The 21,248-nt window shown below is 44.4% G+C and overlaps 1 protein-coding gene across 1 annotated transcript in view; it reads left to right on the top strand.

Annotated features, from left to right (window-relative positions):
• Positions 1–21,248, top strand: part of LOC8027776 (cytochrome P450 3A25-like) — a 54,847-nt gene that overhangs the window by 16,555 nt on the left and 17,044 nt on the right. The window contains exons 3-4 of the mRNA XM_040222515.1: positions 15,845–15,897; positions 15,978–16,074. Coding sequence (XP_040078449.1) covers positions 15,845–15,897; positions 15,978–16,074 — 150 coding nt within the window. The remainder of the gene's footprint in view (positions 1–15,844; positions 15,898–15,977; positions 16,075–21,248) is intronic.

Here is a 21,248-nt window from a genome sequence, read left to right as displayed (position 1 = left end):
ACAAATTTCATAAAAGGAAAGTACAATGCGTGACATTTATACACCGGCCATATAACTAGTTTACAGTTATATGGCCCAATAAAATAAGTAATTGTAAAATAATTGCATTACTTTTAAAAAGTAATTTGTAATTGCAATGAACTACTTTCGAGTAGTAGTAGTTGTAATTGTAGTTAAACTACTTTTGGAGCTAAGTAATTGTAATTGTAATTAAATTACACCTTAAAAGTAATTTACCCATGTATGACGTCCACCAATATGTCATGAACAAAAACAAACTTGATTAATAAAACTTCAGATCAATGTTAAATGCAGCGAACTTGTGCCGAGAAACATAAAGTAACAAAGACCGCACATACTCTGACAGCGACAAAAGGACGACTGACTCGAGCAGCCATGCAAAGCTCTTTTTGTAAGCCCGTAGGTATCTAGAAGGTTCCGAGCTCGAACAAACAAGATTCTCGAGTCATCTCAAACATTCTAGGCGTGCAAACAAACAAAAGATTCCCCATTCCACCCAACTCCATTGCAGAGAATTCGAATTTTCTAATACTAATTCCATTCCTTTGAACTCCTGGAAAGGAAAAACTGGGCCCATTCCCACTCCTGGAATGGCTGAACTGCTGCATTCCATTCCTCTCAATCCATCCCAATTGTAAAAATGGCACTTGACAGCTAGTACTAAGTTACCGGAAAATAACGTCGGCGTAAAGCTGGCGTTGTGAAATGCGTAGACAACTGCAAAATTCAAAACCCTACCCGCAATCATTGATTTTACTAAGTTGAGCTTTGGTCGCACATAGCACTAGTGGCAATTGGTATGGGGGCACTGCAGATATTGATCGCGCCACCAGGTGTAAAAGCCTCGTAACAGAGAGGAAAACTAAGTCGCCCATCTTTTCCACAAAAGAACCTTTTACGAGATACATAATAAGTGAGGAGTCACGTGTATTAACGAAGTGCGGGCGGTGTGACATTGTCCCTGCCTGGTGGCCTGCAACTGGTGCTGTAATCACACATGGTCCCAACAGCCGTATGGTTGCATCTCGCAGCACCAGGAACGACACTTTGGCTGTGTTCCAAATCTTACCCAAATAGATCCGAGTTACTCCGGTGGGTCGTGTCACGTGACAACACAGATTGAAAAGTGCTGGGCACGGGTAGTTTTTGGAACGCTGAGGTACAAAACCCTTACCCTGGATTAAGATTGAGTAAATTGCCCTTGTCAGCCTACAACTCTACAGTTTGGGTTGCTTCACTGGGGTTGCCACTTTCATCCTCGAAGGAACATAAGCAGTCAGATAATCAAACCGTCAGTTACCTAGGTGCAATAATGCCGTTTCGAAAGCCCCTTTGACGGCATCTAAGCAGCTCGCATTAGAACAAAGCCTATTCCATTCCTACTCTATTCTGGGCAAAATGTAACTACTAATTTCATTCCCATTCCATTCCAGTGCTGCCACCATTTTATTTGCATTCGATTCCAGGGTTGTGGAAGTGCGGAATCGTTCCAACTCTGGAGTGGCAACTCCTCAACACTGGTGATAGTCACCAAGGCACCCAGTTCAGTGTGAATGCTGTCCTCACAGCCCATCCAAAGTTGTTATTACTGTAACAAACTCCAGTACGACGAAGTAGTTGAATTCGGAAGCCTGTTGTGCAGATTTGTACCTTGCATTGTTTCCGGTATGTTTTATTTCTTTTGTATTTTATAATGGACAACAACCGTTGTGATCTCGGTATTGTTGCCAAACCTGAAGGTTTTATCATCGGTGCACTTTTAAATAAATACATATATGCCACAGCCGCAGCTCAGCGATGAGCACTTACACTGCGACTTAGGTGTTTCGTAAGTATTCATTTTGATTGCGCGATAATGATGTTTGTCTTCTGTTAGAATTAAAAAAACCAAACAATATTCAACATGATGGATCATTTTGGACACCCGCGGCATGTGTGATCTGAGCATTTGTTCTTTTCATCTGAAGTGTGTCTCTTGCTTACTACCTATAGAGTATACGATGTTGTGGACGGAAAAGATGCTGCGACCGACTCCAAGCAATAAAAACATTCTGTTTATTCTCATGTCGTTGAGCTCGTGGTGACGAGTATGAGTAGCACTGTCATCTTTGGCGATGCCAAGGCTGACACCGATAGACTGCCGCAGAGCTATCGCCCTCAGCTCTGCACTGTGTGGAATGGCACGATTTTGTTGAAGTGATTGCGGCTCCAGAGAGGTGTCGTTGCTGTTGACATGTACTGCAAGCAGGATGACATACTAGAGAGCAGGAAAGAGAGCGTTTGGAAGCCGTGCATGGTAGTTGACGCCGAGGTCAGGAAATGAGGCAGCAGACGGGGGAAATCGACCCTGTCGTGCTTTCAGTCCGGCTCGATCAGTTTGGAGTGTACAGCCTCGGACTGAAAGGGGGATGCCGGCCGAATGCGGGGCCGATGCAACATCCCCTAAGATGAGGAACCGAACTGAGAGCGAATGCCTGACATGGCAACGATGAGGAGACCCTGGTCGGCTAGCAACATGCCTTGTGAACAGTGTGAAAATGTCGATGAATATTCACTTGCCGAGCCGGTGGGGCAAGCAAGGTGGTCGCAGCCCATTGCTGGGAGATGCCGGCGCTAGATGCGACAGAGCAGAGGCGGTTGCGGAGGCGCTGCAGACGTGGAGGCTGAGAAAGTTGAATATGTGCCTACTGCATTTTCGTCCGAAAAGGCAGAGCCGTTGCCGTGCCCTTGGCCACAAAGAACATTCCCCTGGATAGCAGGTGCTCGGAGTCAATCATCATGTCCAGGTCACCAATCTGTAGCACTTTCGATCTTGCAAGGACGGAAGAGACGGGGCAACAGACTCTGAGTTTAACTGTGAAAACATTCTCTTTATTCTCGTACCGTCAAGCTCGTTCCGACGAGTAGCTTGCTTTTATACACTGCAGTCATTAGCATTATAGTTGATCTAAGTATTTTGCAACACTATTAATACGGCAGATTGGGCGAGTTGGTACGGCATAATTACGAACCAGCGCGCAGGTAGACAGTTACTCAAAATCCAAATACACAAAAATATACACTCGCACAGCGCTGATGTGAGTTTTTTGTGTTTGGATTTTGGGTAACTGTCTACGTGTGCGCTGGTTCGTAATATTGCAACACTGCCGTCTTTAGGCGGTGTGGAGGCTGAACCGATGGACCGCCAGAGGCCCATATCTGTATCTGTTTCATATACTAAATGCCTTTTTGCACGGCTCTGTGTTTACCTTTGTCTTCCAGATTTTTACTGCTCACTTGTTTTTTTAATTTTATTTAGAGGATACTACTGGCCATCGAAGGCCCAAGTAGGAGTGGGGTACAACATATGCATTCACACACCTACAACAACAAACAAATAACACGACATTAAGAGGTTTACAACTAACCAGCAAATATACAGGATATATATATATTTAAAAGGGGGGGGGGGGGGGGGGCGGCACAGCATATGCATCGAGCAGCATGTAATTCAATCATTTGTAATAATAGATGTGAAATTTAAAACTCATATTTAAGATTGAACATTATCAAACAAATGTGAATTTAATTAAGCTATAAATTTTATATAGACTGTTACTTTTTATACAATTTTGTCTAGATTTGTCAGGATACAATCTGCAAGTACACATAAAGTAACTGGAAAGTTGAAAGAAACAAATTAGAGATTGCAAAACCTACTTCTCAATGGATATTTTTTTCCCAAAGTATATTTACGTGATAGTGCAGCTGAAATAAGGCTCTTTTTTCAGTTTTTTTTATTTGAAACACCTTAAAAATACATTGTTTTCTAGGATTTTTTTTTATTATTATGCTTGGAAAATTAAGTTACCGATTGTGTTCAGTTTATTCTAAACTATTTATATGAAATTCCAGAGTGCTTTTGTGCATAACGGTGGCTAGATAAGGTTTTTATAATTTCTGATAAAACAAACTGACTAGTTTCTCTTTAGTGACCGTTTCGCCAAGGTGACAGCAGAACAAGTAACGGATCCCGACGTCAAACTGCAGGAATTTGAGATATATGTTTTCTTAGCGAATGCACGCCACTGTTGTGACATATTTGAATATCCTTATCGCTTGCTTGGGCTCAGCGGGTAATGCAGGTCGGCACTAGCGTGAGTATAAAGGCTGTACTGCATAAAGCGATTTAGCGAGCGACGGCGACAGCGACGAGTCAGCGACGTATTACGAAGATTTCTTACTATCGCTCGTCGCGTCACTCGGTTTTTGGATTTCTAGAAAACATCGTTCCGCTTTCATGCGGCTTGCGTCGTCGCGCGAGTGACCGAGCGTCAGCGAAGCGGGTCGCCGTCGCTGTTCTCGTCGCTCGCAAAATCGTTTACATTCGGTTTATACTTCACGCTGTCAATAATATCGACTCGAGCGCGCATAATTTCATTTCCACGGGAGCGCGTGTAAATGAAACCCTAAACCAAGACGGGGGCTGCAGCCAGCAGCTTTGAGAGCGTCATACAATGGATTATAGTTTGACAGAAGCAAGCACACACTTCGCTAGCGCATTCCAGCCTTGAGCGCTCGAACTTCCGAAAACGAAACCAGATTTTGCTACATTTTGGCTAGCTCGAAACATTTTTTTTTAAATATAGGGTGTTTTTTAGCTATAATCTAGACTAAGAGAAATGTGTACCTTCCCAAATTATATTTATGTCGCCGTACTATATAAGTAATAATTGTGTAATATCGTTACGTTCATATAAAATACAGGGGGTGTCACCGGACCTTCGTCTGAAACAAAAAGTCTGCTATATATACCGAGCGGGTTTCTATTAGAACTGAGTAGGAGTGTCGGGTTGTTAGTGCCTCTGTTCGTTGTTTGTGTATGTAGATGCTTGTATGTTGATCTTGTGGTATGTGCTGTGATGTATGTGTTGGTATGCTGCCGTCCGTGTTCGAGCGTGTCACTTCCACAAATGCCAAAATGTCCTTCATTTTTGTAGTTTTTCGCATACTCACTAGGTGGCGCAAGCAGCCGCCCAATTTTATTTTAGCTCTGTTTGTACATAGTCCATTTATGTGTAAGGAACCACACCACATAGCTACAGTCTAGTAGAAAAGTAACCGCGTGTTTAAATGGCGCATAGCGCCGGCGGCGCCGGCGGCGCCGGCGTTCACTTCGTCTTCGCTGTTGGCCGTTTCGGTAGCCGATTCGTACCCGGAAAGCCGCAAAATTTGCGTACACACGAGATATGAGTGGATACGTCGAAACGTCGCGTACAACTTTGCTCGCGGTAAAGAGGTGAGCGGGACGTCGGTAACGCCGGTCGGGTCGGGTCGGTGTCGGAGCTATTCGTCGTCGCTCGCGGCAAACGGGCTTTTTCAATAAAGTTCATGTCTGTGGTCGCGCAAAGATAACTGCTGTGGAAATTACCCGGCGTCGGTGACAATGCAACCGGCTTGAGGCCTCGGTGATCGGCTGAACCGCCACGCGAATGAGACCTGCTCGATGGGGAAGCACGCTGCTGGATGCAGTCGATGGTCGCTCCCACTGTCGCGTAATCGCCGTAATGGATACGGCGTCGGCGCTTGGGTGGCTTGGGGGTGAATGCTTGCGGTAGTTCAGCACGTATGGACGATTACGAACGAACACGTGCAAACTACGCTTTCGCTGCGGCGAAAAGCCGTGTAAAGCGCTGGGCCTCGCTCGCAGAACCCGTGTTGCGTCAAACGGCCGCCATTGTAAAAAAACACCCCTAGACGTGTGATCGCAGAACGAAGTACATGTTCAAAGATGTTCATTTTACACGAGACCTCGGGTGCAAACGAAATACACCGAGCCTCGCGTGTAAAACAAACACCATTTGGGGAGTCCGCCCTGGGACAACGGTTTACACGTCCAGGGGTGTACTTTTTCGCTGTGTGTGTACTGTCGCTGTTCACTGCATAAAAGGTTGCGTAGATGGTCATTGTTAGAAACTCGATGTCAGAAGGCACTGCTCGTCACATGCTTAGTGGTTCGGAAGTTCAAAGCTGTCTTTTCGACCTAAACACCTGGGCCAATAGTAAAAAAAAAAATAAAAAAAAAAAATAAAAAAAAATGCGGGAATAAAAAGCAGGAGAAGAAAAAGACAACTATCAAGAATTCGTCGGAAGTGTTCTATTCTTGCATATTCAGAGGTTCAGAACTTCGAAACAAGTTTCTTTTACCAAAATGTGTACAGGCTAAAAGAAACACGTCCCAGGAACGTGAAGCGAAAAAAAAAAAAAAGTTTTCTTTTAATGACGTGCTGAACTTGAACACTATTAGAAATCTTCTCCCATGAGTTAATTTATTCCTTAACGTGAAAAAACAATAAATATATTATTTTGTATTCTGCAGATGGCAATGATATGTACTGTCTGTGGTGTTAATTTAAATGCGATACCTCAAACTACTTAGACAAAAATAAATATCAAGTTTAGGTCATAATTGCATGCAGATACATGCTTGAACATTTCTTCGAAACTCACGTTGAATGACAATAATCACATCTTAAGACGGCACTTACCTAGGCTATACATAGATCATTCTTAAAAAAAGTATAACATATCTACCATAAATAGCTCCGGCTGCAGCGTGCTTCAAATCTGGCACAAACGATAATCGTCAAAAACCCGTCGTCCTTCCTCGCCCCTTCGGGGATTTATTTCTTTAAACCTAAGCATGCCACAACATTGAAATAAACGACATTGTCTTTCGTAAGGAACGCAGCACCGCGTGTAAAAGTTCGAGAAAAAAAAATTACCAATGTACCCCACTACTTGAAATCAAATGAAACCGTCCGCCGGTCTTTCGAAGTTCGACGAACGTCGAACTTTTACCCTAAAAGTTCGAAGTTCGTCGAACTTCTGACTTTGCAAAATTCGAAAGTTCGAAAATTTTCGAATTTTCTTGATAAATAAGTTTGAAAGTTCGAAATTTATCGAATTTTTTGGTCAGTCAAGTTCGAAAGTTCGACAAGCACCGAACCTTGCAGGGCAATAAATTCGAAAGTTCGAAAAAGATCGAATTTTTAGCGTAATAAGTTCGACGGTTCGAAAAAAGTCGAACTTCTTAGCTTAACAAGTTCGAAAATCGACGTCCGTCGAATTTTACGATATAGACAATTCGAAAAATCGATATCTTTCGAACCTTTCGAACCGCTTGATTCGATCATCGAAACTTCGATTCGAAAAAAGTTCGCGGCATCCCTATTAGGAATTGTTTTTTTTTTTTTTCAAACACAGAACGACACGAGACTTCGACCCTGTCGTTCAGTGTTTTCGTCCCTTGTCCCTACCTCCAGTCTCGACTTTACAACTATGCTCTAATTACTCCAGCTAGCCTGCACCCTCACCATTGCTTCATAAAAGGGGCGGTGCAAAGATATTCCCATGGAATGTTTTGTAGCGTGAGCTACACTGGCCAAGGTTGAGCAGTTTCGCGTGGCTCGCATAATGAGCCGTGCTGCGCATGCGCGAGGAGCAGTGATGTCATACGGCGGACAGCTGGCGCGCCGGAGCCGCCGGAGCCGCCGCCGCCGCGCGCGCCTCGCCGGTCTGCGCATTCCAGAGGGGTGACGTCATAGTCGCGACAGACGCATTGGCGCCGCCGCGTACCCAGCTGTGCGCCTCCGTTGCGCAGTAGCCAAGTCTGACGCTGCACCGGAGCCGCTTGATAGCGCCTCTCATTTTGTGCGCATAAGCTCACGCTACGTATATCCTGGCATGGACGAGCTAAGCCACCGCAATTTTTTTCACTTTACATGAGCTTACCGGTGGGACCCATGCATACTTGCACGCAACGCCACTGGCCAAGAAACTCCCTTGTTGCGGTGTAATTTCAAGGACAAAAGCGAGCCTTTTCATTCAATCTCGCCTTCGCAAAACGCGGTGACGCAGCTGGGGGATTGCAGTATCCTCCAGTGACGGTATTTGAATGCGGCTCACAAAATTGGACCCGAGCATTGCGTGGGCACTCGACTTGGGCTCGTGATAATTGATAGCCCGAGAAGCATTCGGTAAGCGGCTCGTGCCCGATCGCTGCAATGACGACAAGAGCCGAACCATGCCAATGTCTGGAACTCAGTGCGTGTCCTGTGCTTTGCCAACCCCAACGCGTGGCTATGATCAACATTGGCGGCATATGATCGGCTCCGTCATGCTCGCAGCAGTTGCCGAAGCCTTGATTTTATCCAGCAAAATATGTGCTGTCCTTATGTTGCTAAATATTCCGGAAAAGACCAGCGCAGCTGTGCAGATCACGTGGCCGCTTGTTCCAGATGCGAGTTGGGGGGGGGGGGGGGGGGGGGAAATGCTGCTCGTTTTTCTTCAATTGTTTTCTGCGACTCGGATGGCGTGTGGTGAAAGCGAACGGGTATTTCACGGCTCATTGACGTCAGGGGTCCGTTTTAAGCGGTATTTACGCAAAGTACGAAAATCGTTGCATCGCCCCATGTTGATCAATTACTTCGCGCACTAGTGGTTGATGTCATTTTGGTTAATAGATATCTGGTTACTAGCAAAAGTCTTAATCTACCGATAATGAGAGGGGGAATGAAATAATATCACCGTTGAAACAAATTGACAGCGACTTTTACGTTCAAATTTCTCTAATGCATGAAATGCAGTATTCAGAAGCGATCGTTTGGAAGACAATCCTTCCGGGAGTAAAGGACTTTAAAGCCTTTCGGTTAAGGATCTGTCACAGTCTCAATGGCCAGAAAATAAACGAGGAAATATAAATTAGGAAATACTAACTATAGAAATACGAATAGGCATCTAAATATAAAAACGTATGCTAGAGTAAAAATAGAAAACAATGTACAGTGGATGAATGCCTATAATTTAATCTGAAATTCGCTATGTTGCTAATTATGATATTGAGAAATAATTGCAACCCAGAAAACTCCCCACCCATAAATCAAAATGCGCAGCAACTTTGGAGTAGTCGCACGGTACAAGACTCATGAGAAGAGTGGACCTGATGATGAGTCTATAGTTATGACACAAGCCTCTAAGTGCCATATACGAGAGAACGCAAACAATCCATTTTAACGCAGCTGCGCACACATGAAACGGGGGACTAAATAAAGTAACGCCGGTGCACGACGAACAATAAATCTTTTGGTGAGACAAGCTACCTTTAAATGCAGTTTTCACTCGTTCTTACTGATAGCTTCGTTCGCGCTTTTTATATGCGGCTCAACGTCGTCCTTTTTTTCTCTTTTTTTTTTTTTGTTTTGAGCGCGTTTATTTTTGCTTTGGCAGTAATGGGTCGGGAGTGAGTGCAACTCCCATCTGCAGGGCGACCAGAAGACTTAAGCGGGCCGACCAGAAGGCGGGCCGCATCTGGCCTTCGGGTCCCGCTTTAAAAGAGGAAATGCTTTTTCACGGAATGTCCGTTCTTTCGTCCGTGCACGTTCAGTTGAATTTAGCGGGAAAACTGAATTGGTGCTGAGGTCACGTGACGTCGATTCATGTCACGTGGCTTGACTCACTTTCCTTGCTAAATTTAGCGGAAAGTCTCGATGGCACGTGATCTCGCGTCACGAGACGTACACAAATTTAGTTTCCCCGCTACAATTAGCGGGCAAATTGACGTCACGTGAGCTGATGCAACGTGACTCATAAAGAAATTCCGTTTACCCGCTCAGTTTGGCGGAGAAATTGATGTCGCATGACACCTCAACACCCTTAGTTCCCCGCTACATTTGGCTGGAAAATTGACGTCACGTGACACGTCAATAAAATTTCTTTACTAAATCTAGTAGAAAAATAGGCCTCATGTGACCTATTCGCAGTTTCCCTGCTTCATTTAGTGAAGAAATATACGCCAATGTCATCTATAAACCCAGTTTCCTCGCTCAACGTACCGGAGAAATTGATAAAAATGAAAGTTCCTAAAACGGCAACCTTTTACATAACCTTCGACGGTTGCCCCTTACATTGCACATTTCCTAGATTCGTTTCTAGAGCAAGTGGACTCTCTGACGTGACGCCATGGGTTGGCGCTGCTGTCGGCTTCGCTCGGGGGCAGACGCTTCGGCCCAGGCGAATCTGGTTTGTGCGCACGCCCAGTGCCCATATCCACCACTCGTTTAGGTCCATAGAAGATAAAGGGCGCTGCCAATTTTCTCTCCATTTGAGTGAACTGGTGTGTCACGTGACCAGGGAGGGCACTGTACGAGATGGGAGAGACAAATAGGATGGGGAAGGGAATTGGCCTGTCACGTGACGCGAAGGTGTGTGTGACGTGATAAGGAAGGTAGGGAGCGCTCGTTCGTTAGTTCGTCGGCTCTGTGGGTGCGGTCGTTGAAAGGACGGAGCAACCGGCTTGATAGGAAACCGATTCGTTCGCTCTCCCCCAAATCCCCTGCATATAGACCAGTGTCCGGAAGTGCTCTTTTTAGCCTCGACCGCAAGGAGCGAAAGCGAACAATGATCTCGAACCCAGACGCTCACGGGGAGGGGGGGCTGCGTCGGCCTGCGCTGCCGCTTCCCGTTAAGGGCTTCTTCGCTGGTGTGCCGGCTGCCGTTTCGCCGGCATCGGTCCTGTTTACCGCGGTATGTGAGTATAGAGCCCGTAATGTGAGAGGCGTGTGTCCATACGCCACTTTGCCGCTGTTAATTTCCATCTAGCCGAGCCAGAAAACATCTCGCGACGAGTTGACCGCGCCACGAGTGACGAAGAAGAAGGAAACATGGCGACGGTTTGTGCGATTTGGTGGCTCCGGTGTTGAGTGTCTTCAACGTCCTTGTGGGAAGATTCCCCTGCCCTTCGAAGTTATTGCAAGCACCACGAGTGGCACGAAAGATGTGGAATTATCGTCTCAAATACAAATAAGCTGGCCTTCACGAGCAACAACGATCCCGAGCAGGCGCTCGGCACAGTTGTGTCGTCAGATGTTCTACAACGCCGAGGTATTTTCATTTACCATTTGGAATGGCTTCAAGAGTGGGAAATTAATCTATTTCTCGGATTGTTAACGCCGAGGCGAGTGCCCTCCGTTGCAGTGCCGTTGTCGCGCAAAGTGCAGAGAAAACTGGGTGGCGATGGCGGCGGTGCTCTTTGATCGCTTTGATCTTGCGGCGTCGGGTTCATGGAGTCCGGAGTAAACGTACGTACGTCCGTCTGCTGGATCGGTGTTTTGGACTGCCTCAAAACTCTTTCTCACGGGCATTTTCCTTGTGAAGCTTAGTAGCTCATTACACCTCGTCGTCGACTGCACTCATTTGACTACGACGGACGAGCCTGCGTGATGTGAATTTCACTGCCTAAGATCCTTGGTGTGCTGTAACGAGGGCTAATAAAATATCACCGCGAACTTTTGAACAAACGAGTCGAAGTTTTCGTCTGTTATCATAGCTGATCGCCTGTCACAATATTAATCAGTAGCGTTCCTAGACCCCGCCCCCACAGGCACCCTGCTTCGTTGCCCGATAGTAAGTGTCTCCTGGTACCTCCTAATTCCAGCTCCCATTTCAAGCAAGTACCAACCTTTAGAACTGGCAATTAATAGTTTTGAACCCAGACACTCGCAGCACGTGTGTATTTGTGTGTGTGTGTGGGGGGGGGGGGGGGGAGGGGGGTTTGCGTGCTAACGTACTGGGAGCTTTCGTTTACGCCGCTTCGCGGCGGCAGACAAGGCGGCACATTACAAAAGAAAGCTAATCCGAGCTGTCTATGTAACTAGACCCATTCGCTAGTCATTCGATAAAACGTCGTGGTCTCGTTTTCATTCGCTAAAACGGCGTTCGATCAAGTGAACGCCTCCCACTTATTTCGGCTCGACAGAGCCGCGCTGCCGCAGAAAGGCAAGCAGATTGCGAAAATCGGTCTCAAACGTGCCCCGAGTGTAATGTCGTATACAAAAAGCCAACAATCAAGCATTTGGAAGCTACAAGAAAGCAGTAGCGAAATATTTATTACGCAATGAACTCGGAATGAAACGCGGATGTCAAGGGTCAGCAGACACCGAGAACATTTAAGACAAGAAAGGTTTTCTCTTGTTTTCTTGATCGAGATGGGTTCTCGAATGTTCACGACATCTTATCTGTTGAAGAACGGGCCGCGGAGGCTTCTGGTGAAGACATCTTTCACGATGTGCATTCGGACAGCCTGCCGCATCTAGCTCCCCAAAGCAACGCCGCCAACGCAGCCCCCCCCCCCCCCTCCTCTTGTCTGCCAGTTCTCTCCGCGTGGTGGCGCGAGCGTAGATGAACATGGCGGCGCCCTGGAATTGGCGCGGACACAAGAGGTGGGATAGGTGGGGAAAGATGGCAGATGGACTAAAAGTCCCTCGATGTAGCTGAGTAGCGAAAGCGAGGGGTGTGCCCACGCGCCCTCCCATTTCCGGTTAGGAAGAACCTGCTGGATTGGACTCAATCTCGAGCATGCTCTCGAGTAACGGTTTGGTACCTCGGCGTTGCAAAACTTACACGCGTCCAGCGTTCTTCTACCGAAATCGCCACGTCACATGACCCGCCGGAGTAACCCGGGAGAACACAGCCGTGGGGGGCGAGTTAGGAAGAACAGAGTTGGCCCAGCAGACGACTGAGCGAGGGCAGGAGGTCGCTACCTCGCATCATCTAGCCACGTTACGAAGGACACCCTAGGAGGGAGAGAGGGATTGGGAGAGGAAATTGCTCTGTCACATGACGTATATTGAATTGGTGTTTAGGCGACATGACATCAATTTCTTACACTAAATGTAAAGGGGAAGCTGGATTGGTGTAGAGGTCACGTTACGTCGTCGCGACTTTAATTTCACCCCTAAATTCAATGGAGAAACTGAATTCGTGTTTTCGCCACAAGATCTGAATTTTACCGCTAAATTTATAGTGGAAAATGAATTGACGCATATATCACATTAGCGGACGAACGGACGCACAAACGTTTTGAATTTAGGGAGAGACGGGTTCCGTTAAAAATGATTTCATACCTTAAGAGAACCATATACAGGTGTGCGACGCACATCCCAAAGTAACCTATGGCACACCCATATAACATATATTAATTGTTCTCAGTAAGGAACGCACAATTTGACGTTTAGCCATGGTGGTCTATATCTTTTTTTTTTCTGTTAGACGACACATAATGGCTTCAAGTGGTGTGGTACGCAGCACGGCCAATATTTTGCGTATTTTTTGTGTATAATACACGTATAGGATAAGGGAGATTGTTTCGATTGACTTGTAATGTAAGGTTCGCGCTGATATAACCACAGAATTTTCAATTTTGTTTATATGAGACTTACATATATTGCATTACTGTCAGCTATAATAATAATAATAATAATCTTTATTTTTCGGGTGCCCTAAAACGGCCGAGCGGCCTTCTCTTAGGTACACCAACTCGTACAATAAAACTCTTAAACAAAAATCCTACTCATTAAAAAGAAATAGATATGCATATACACTGACGCGCTATGAAGTGACGAAAAGTTCGTCCAACTGACAGCGAAATGTAGGCAGGGGTGTGGTGATGTCAACTTGAGGTGGCACAATGCTGTTATACAATGTCTGTAAACGAGAAAGAGGTGACACACGGCATGGTGAGCAAATATCAAAACAGGTGAGCTGTCTCGTCGCACGGAAAGGAACATGGAAATGGATTTTACTAATAAGCCATGAAGAATCAATGGCACCATTAATGATCTTATGCAGGAATACCAAGTCAAGGACTGTTCTTCTGTGTGATAAAAGCTTCAGCGAAAATCTATTCAGTAAGCATTCATAGTCATAATACACGCGTCGTCCAATCCATCTATCATAAACAATTCGAACAAATCTTTTTTGCACACGTTCTATGATCAAAGCCTGTGTTACAGAAATTGAATTCCAAATCACAGAAGCAAACTCAAGCCTTGAAACCACTAAGGATTGAAAAAGATGTATTGAACAATGGGGCTTTCTAAAATGCTTGGTCAAACGCGATATAACTCCTAGAACTTTCATTGCAGAGCTGACAACAAAAGAGACATGATTTTTGAAAGTTAATCCGCAGTCAATTAACACACCAAGATCCCTTACAATTGACACTCGTTCAATCGGATTTCCCTCAAGATGATAAGTGTTATTTATGATCGCGCGGCGTCTGCACAAAGATATCACTTTTGTTTTTAAAGGATTAAGAAATAACTGATTTTGTTTACACCACTGTGCTATATTAGACACATCATGTTGTATCAGATCACAATCTAAATGACAGTGAACACTCTTAAACAACTTGATATCGTCAGCAAACAAAAGCAGTTCAACGTTCTTTACACATGACGCTATATCATTTATAAAAATTGAAAACAGTAGAGGACCCAAAATTGAACCCTGGGGCACGCCTGATATTGAAAAAAACTCTTTGGAATAACTGTCAGCGACCCGAACACTATTTGATCGAAAAGACAAATAACTCTTAAACCAGTTACACAATTCTGTACAGACACCATACAGATGCAACTTGGACAAAAGCAACACGTGACTCACTTTATCGAAGGCTTTTGACAAATCAAAGTATATTGCATCTACTTGTTCTCTGTTTAAAACAAACGGCACACAGTAATCTAAAAAGGTACACAAATTTGTTTCCACAAACCTACCCTTTAAAAAACCGTGCTGCAAGGGCGTTATTTTTTGACGGAAATAAAAAGTCATCCTGCTATGCACAACAATCTCAAAAACCTTGGAAAAAGCACAAAGCAGAGAAACTGGACGGTAGTTCGCAACTACAGATGCGTCACCGTTTTTAAGATAGGAACAACAACTGCTTTTTTCCAGAGCGAAGGGAAAACGCCTGAACTGAGTGACATATTAAAAATGTGCTTCAAAATAGGAATGAACAACTGACCGCAACCTTTGATAACAAAACCTGGTACACCATCTACACCAGAAGAAAACTTCGGTTTTAACTTTCTTATCGCCTCGGCAATATCAAGAGAGTCCACTCTTATAGAACTCAAAAAATCGTGACAAATCAGCTCCTTATCCTCCGGTAGAACGGATTGCTGATTGTCAGAGAAACATTTGGCAAAATAATCAGCGAAAACATCTGCAACTTCATGAGGTGATGAAACATAACCCGGGGCGTTATCTGAACAGGCACGTAAGCAGATGATAGGACTAACGTCACGTGTATGTTGCTTCGTGAACTTCCAGAAAGTCTGGAAGTTCACTATAGGTCTTATGCACATGTTTTTGTTTCTTTTAGTATTTACTACGGGAAAAAATCACAATTCATTGCATGAAAGATCAATATTTACTTGGACCTTGAATTATATCTCCTAAAATAGTGTTTCTAACCCCAATCCTCCAAGAAATCATCGCGTATTTTATTATTTCGTGCGAATCTCACAGTGGTGCGCGCAGATTTTATTTTCCTACCCAAATTTGCTACATCGTAATATGGCGTATGATCTCGTAGAGATATTTTTACTTTCGAGTGGATGTCGAAGTAATAAGCAAATCGCAAGCTACAACATATTTACTGGAGCAAAACAATTATCAGGAACCGGCACGTAATTTTAAGTACGTGCGCTGCATGGGGTATCGGGAACTTTGGACAGCATCTGGTGGTCGTCGGGGCGACCAGCAAAGGGAGACCGGGATTACGTGCCGCCGGATGCGGCCGACACGATCGAGAGCCGCGGGGGGAGTCCAAACCGATCGTTGAAAGGAGACGATCGCCTCGCTGTTTTGGGCGCAGTTGCACTAAAAGTGTCGGCTTTGTTCGACGGATCGTATTACCTCATAGCTCCGAGACGCAACCATTCCATCGTGCACGGGTCTTTGTTACTTGCAGCTAACGGTGATTCCCTCGCTTTCATTTCAGCCGTCCCATCTCAGGGATCAAGACAGGTACCTTCGATTTGGCAAGGTATTCGGGTGAGTCTTCCCCGATTCTTGACTGTCCTTTTTAGCTAAATTCTGAACATGTTTTCCCTCTGCTTTTGTTTAACACGTAGTGCCTATGAGGACGGGAAACCCATGCTCTTCGTGGCTGATCCCGAGTTGGTGAGGCTCGTTCTCGTCAAAGACTTCCCTTCCTTGCCAAATAGGAGGGTGAGTGGAATATTTGAACTGTACAAGCAGTTGCGTGCACGAAACAAGAGCTCATTTAACGTGAGTCGCTATATACAGAGTACAGGATGAGTAGTAGTAGTCAAGGAACACAAACTATCTGTAGTATACTGAGATACGTCTTCTCTTTTGCCACTGGAACGCAAATTACGCAATAAAAACAAAGTGAACAAGTTTTGTATAGCGCTTTCGATGCATACGTTTGGTATTTAGAGTGTTAGTTAATTGGTTTCAGGCATTGCGCCTCGTTCTATCCAGTGAATTTTCAAAAAAAAACAGCAAACATTAAGTGGCTCAGTGCCACAAAATAAATGTTTTCTCGTAATGAGAATGGCACAGACATCAACGGCTTTTTCTCCTGAGTAAATGGTGCTATACGTGCCTTTTTCTAAGTTGTTGGTCTCGTTAATACGCCGATGTTGATTACTGGGCTTTTTTTTCACTTATTGAAACTTGTTTTCGAATATTCTCATTTTTGTAGCCAAAATAAACCTGATAACATTCCCTCCCTAACACCGAGACATTAGAGCAAAGTCACATTCCACAACTGCATATGTATATTATCATGTACGTCTAATATTAATTTCATGTACGCCCGATAATGATTTTTAAAAAGACGCTCGAAATAAAGAAATTCTACTTTCGGGAAATTGTTATTGACCCTTGTGATTGGTCAGGGTACCAGTGTAAGGTGGCAGTAACCGAACTAATTACGTAATGTTTCATTAGTTTCTTGGGGATACGCCCTAGGTGCCACGTTTCAGTCAGATTTGTTGTTCATCATCAAAACATACTAAATTGGTTCGAATATAGACAAGATGAAGATGGCGGACGAGACGGCCGCGTGTGCGCGAGGCTCTCTACCGATTAGGTCGCAGTTTCTGCCTTCTGCAGCTTGTAAAAAGCGGTTTCGTTGCAAGGGCATAGACGTTAAGGCAGAGCGATAGGAAATCGCTCGTGGAAACCGGGACGAGCAATTACAAATGCGCCCATGTGCACGAAGAGACATGATTGTTCAGCAGCGGAGCTTCTCTGCACCACCGACACCGCCGATGCTGACACGCCCCTCGAGGATTCACCGGCTCATAGGGTCCCTGTGAACGCTGACTCCGATGTCGAATGTCGTTTAGATGATCGATGGTGCGATGTTTCGATTAGACGAAATCATACGCGAAGTTTGTGAGCTTCTAGTGTAAAACGTCTCACTTCGAATGCTTGGATTTGGGCTGGTTGGGTTGACATTATGAGGTACACTGTGCTGCCAAGTTACACTTAGCACATAAACAAATAAACTATGAGACGATATGGAAGACATATAAGAACATGGCGTACTTGTGAAAGCGCAGACTAACAACTGCCTATTTTTCGTTTCTTCTTCTTCATTCTTTACAGGTTTGTTTTGAAGTATGAAGATTGCCTGATAATTCACGGAATTGAAAATTAATGACATCGCGGGCAACTCTATACATAGGTGTTTTAGGAAACGGAGAAATGCTGGAGTTTTAGATGACGCGTATGAAGCCGAGAAATCGTGCAAAGGACTGGGACGATTAATGTCTTTTCTGTCATTTGTAGAGACTTGGCATTGGTGCTGTGCGTGTCTATGTTGTTGGCACCTAATGTAGAAACGAGAGACTAAGAGAGCACAAATACGCGTGCGGGCAGCTGCAAGCACCTGGTAACCTCGCAGCACACTGTGCAAAATACAGCTGCGAAACTCTCCTTGGAACGACAACCATCTTAGATAGATCAAGAGACAGGACCAAGCGTGAAATCATGGAAGCTGTTCACATGGCTTCCGGAAGGCACGGCATGTGCGTTAGTGAACCCTCAATAGCTTTGAAACAAACAAAATATAACTGCTTAAAACGATCCCGCAGCATAACAGGGCAAACATCAGCTCCAGGAGGCCAAGAGCATGAAAACACACAGCACCAATGTCAACTGTCTACAAATGACAGAAAAGACATTAATCGTCCCAGTCCTTTCCACGATTTCTCAGGTACACACATGTCATCTAAAACTCCATAATTCCTCCGTTTTCTAAAACACCTATGTCTACGGTGGCCCGCGAAGACATTAATTTTCAATTCCGTGAATTATCGGGCAATCTTCATCCTTCAAAACGAGGGTATATATAAAAGGAAGAAGAGACGAAAATAAACAGTTGTTTGTCTGCGCTTTCGCAAGTATACGTCATGTCCTTATCTGTCTTTCATATCCTCTCATACTTTACGTGTTAAGTGCAACTTCACAGCGCACTGTACCTCATAGTCTCACGTCGCGACGAAGTGCGTGACCTACGTGAAGATGTCCTTCGGAGAGCAAATTTCCAAGCGCTGCTATTGGCGACCACCGTCCTTACGAGATGCAAATTAATAATGTATCGCTTCACTACAAAGTGACACGCCTCTCGAGGATTCACGAATATCTGAATACCGCGAAGAAATGTTGGAGAGAGCGGGTTTCCAAGTGCTGCCCATCAGGAAACAAGGCACCGCTTCATCGACGGGGAGCTTCGCTTTAGCTATTAACCCCAACTGCCATGGGCGATGGCGCAAGACCCAATTGTTTCTTCCGCGACCCAAGTCTCCTGCACGTCGTCAACGCGTGTTCCAGCCCCGCCCATCCCACTCGGAGAGGCAGACATTGAGATCTCCGTCCACGATTGGTACGGCAAAACAGTGCGTCCTAAAAGTCGCATCAAAGCCGTCGGCAGAGACTCTTTGTTTCTTGTCTGGCTTCAGACACCACTGCTTCAGGTGTTCGAGAGCTTCTAGCGGGGGGCTGTTAAGGAAAAGACCGTCATGTGCGCCAAACTACAGTTCTTTCCACATTTCTTTGCATAAGGAATTGCTTGAACTCGTAAACAAACATCTAGTCTGTACTGCTGGCTCTGTTTTTCGACCTTTTTATGTAAAACTGTCGCCTACCCGGCACTTTGAGGAGCATATTTCTGACCCAGCTATACCCCACAATGGCACGAACAAATAACTTGTATTATGAAAATTCTAAAGGTTTTCGCACCAAAGCGAATTACTTTTTTTTGCTAATGCACTTGCTTGTGATTGTTATATCATTCGCTTGACTGAAACGTGCCTAATTGAATCCTATGCAAGCAGTTTCTATTTTTCAAATCAATTTTTCGTTTTCAGGGCAGACAGAAACTACAGTGAATCGGTTAGATACGTAGGCCCTTATAGCATGCAAGTCTGATTTGAATCTGCTCAGGCGGAAGGACCTTGGGTCGTATGGGGAATGCGTTTGGTTAGAAATACCGGCGAAAGATGGTACCAACTGCCTGGTTGTTTGTTACTATTTTCCGCCAAATTCTGATGTTGGTACTTTTGTCAACCATATTGAGACCTTGAAAACCGAATTGACTTTACGAAATACAAGGTACACATCTACGGTTATTTCCATCTTCCAAACGTTGACTGGATTACGGACTCTGCTCCAAATGACTGCGATGCACTACGTCGAAAAGTAGAGTGCCTAACAGATTTCGTCAATTTTAACAGACTTTGTCAGCATATTACAATAGAAACCTGTGCTGGAAATGTTTTAGATTTAATGATATCAAATGTGCCCTTATTTCATGTGAATGAAACGCGTGAGGCACTTGTTCCTGTCGGCAAGTTCCACCCTCCATTTACTTTATCTTTTTTTCTAAAACGAGAGCAGGCCGAACCAAAATTCGTTGGGCCTATACAATCGTCTTTGAAACTATAATTGGTCTTCCCTTTCTGCCTCAATGACGTCGACTCTTGTGTTACATTTTTTTTATTATCAACTGGACAGCACAAGGGAAGAATTTATACTCAAACACCGTTCAAGGAAGTCGAAATTTCCTAGTTGGTTTTCGTCAGACTTAAAGAATTACATGCGCAAAAAGCAGCGGTACCGCGAGTTATAAATAAACAACAAAAAAAAAATTGAGTATTAGTGTCAGATATTTTCAATTTGCGGAGCAATAGTTATGAAGCTTTATTCTCGGGATGAAGAGGATGATCACAACCATGAAGGAAATAATTTTAAAACGAAACCTAGTCGCTCTTGGCGTTACGCATGGTCACAAACTAAAGACGTGGCCAGCACCGCTGTGCTGAAAACTGGCGACGAGATCTGTTATAAACTCCAAGAAGTGTGCCAAGCATTCGTTCAGCAAATTTCTCTTGCTATGCGAAACCTCATATTACGCCCACTGTTATCACAATGGAAGAGTTTGCCGACCGCTTGTCATTTCATAGATTGACCGACGATGAGGTGATGTGCTCTGTGCAGAAGTTGAAACCAAAATTATCAACGGGCTGTGATGACATTCCAAATTTTATTATCAAAGGATGCGCCGCAATGTTTGAACCTTTTCTGAGGCATGTATTTAATTTGTCTTTGAAAAATGGGACCTTCCCTTCTCCTCCGAAAATTTCAGTTGTTATACCAGTATTTAAGTTTGGGAATCATTACGATGCTAATAACTTCCGTACAGTGTTCCTTCCCTGTGGCCTTTCAGGGTTTTTAAAATGGCGGTTTATGAACGATTGCATGCCAATTTTAGGCAACAAATTTCGCATTTATAACACGGATTTCTAAAAGGCAGATTAGCCGAAACAAATGTATCTGCTTTCCTCGAATATAGTGGACCTGTTGTATTTAACCGGGGTCATGTAGACACGATTTATTTTGACATGACCAAGGCATTCGATGACGTTCACCACCAAATACTTCGAAATTAAAAAAAAAAGTTTGAATTATGCCCGTTGTATTGGGCATGGTTTGAGAGATAATTCGGAAGTCGGATAGATAACGTTAGAGCTGTGTATCCGAACCATTCCACAAGGTTCTAACCTGGGATCGCTCTTGTTTTTGTTATTTGTTTATGATTTACCGTCCTGGGTATTGAAAACTCAGAAATTAGAATGTTCGCTGATGATTTAAAATTGTTTCGTAAAGTTGAAAATGTCAATGGCTCTATTCATATGCAAAATGACATCCGCTCCGTTGAGCAATGGTGTTTCATAAATAGACTACAATTAAATCTAAAAAAACGGTGTAATATTTCTTACTAGGACGAAAGAGAGGGCATTTTTTGACAATACACTGTTTTATAAACATATACGGTGAGAGCTTCATGTTCGGGATTGTGGTACTTTTGT

Source organism: Ixodes scapularis, unplaced genomic scaffold (assembly GCF_016920785.2).
Source record: "Ixodes scapularis isolate PalLabHiFi unplaced genomic scaffold, ASM1692078v2 PGA_scaffold2__306_contigs__length_199485367, whole genome shotgun sequence".
Classification (NCBI taxonomy): Eukaryota; Metazoa; Arthropoda; class Arachnida; order Ixodida; family Ixodidae; genus Ixodes; species Ixodes scapularis.
This window is presented reverse-complemented; position numbering and strand designations above follow the sequence as displayed.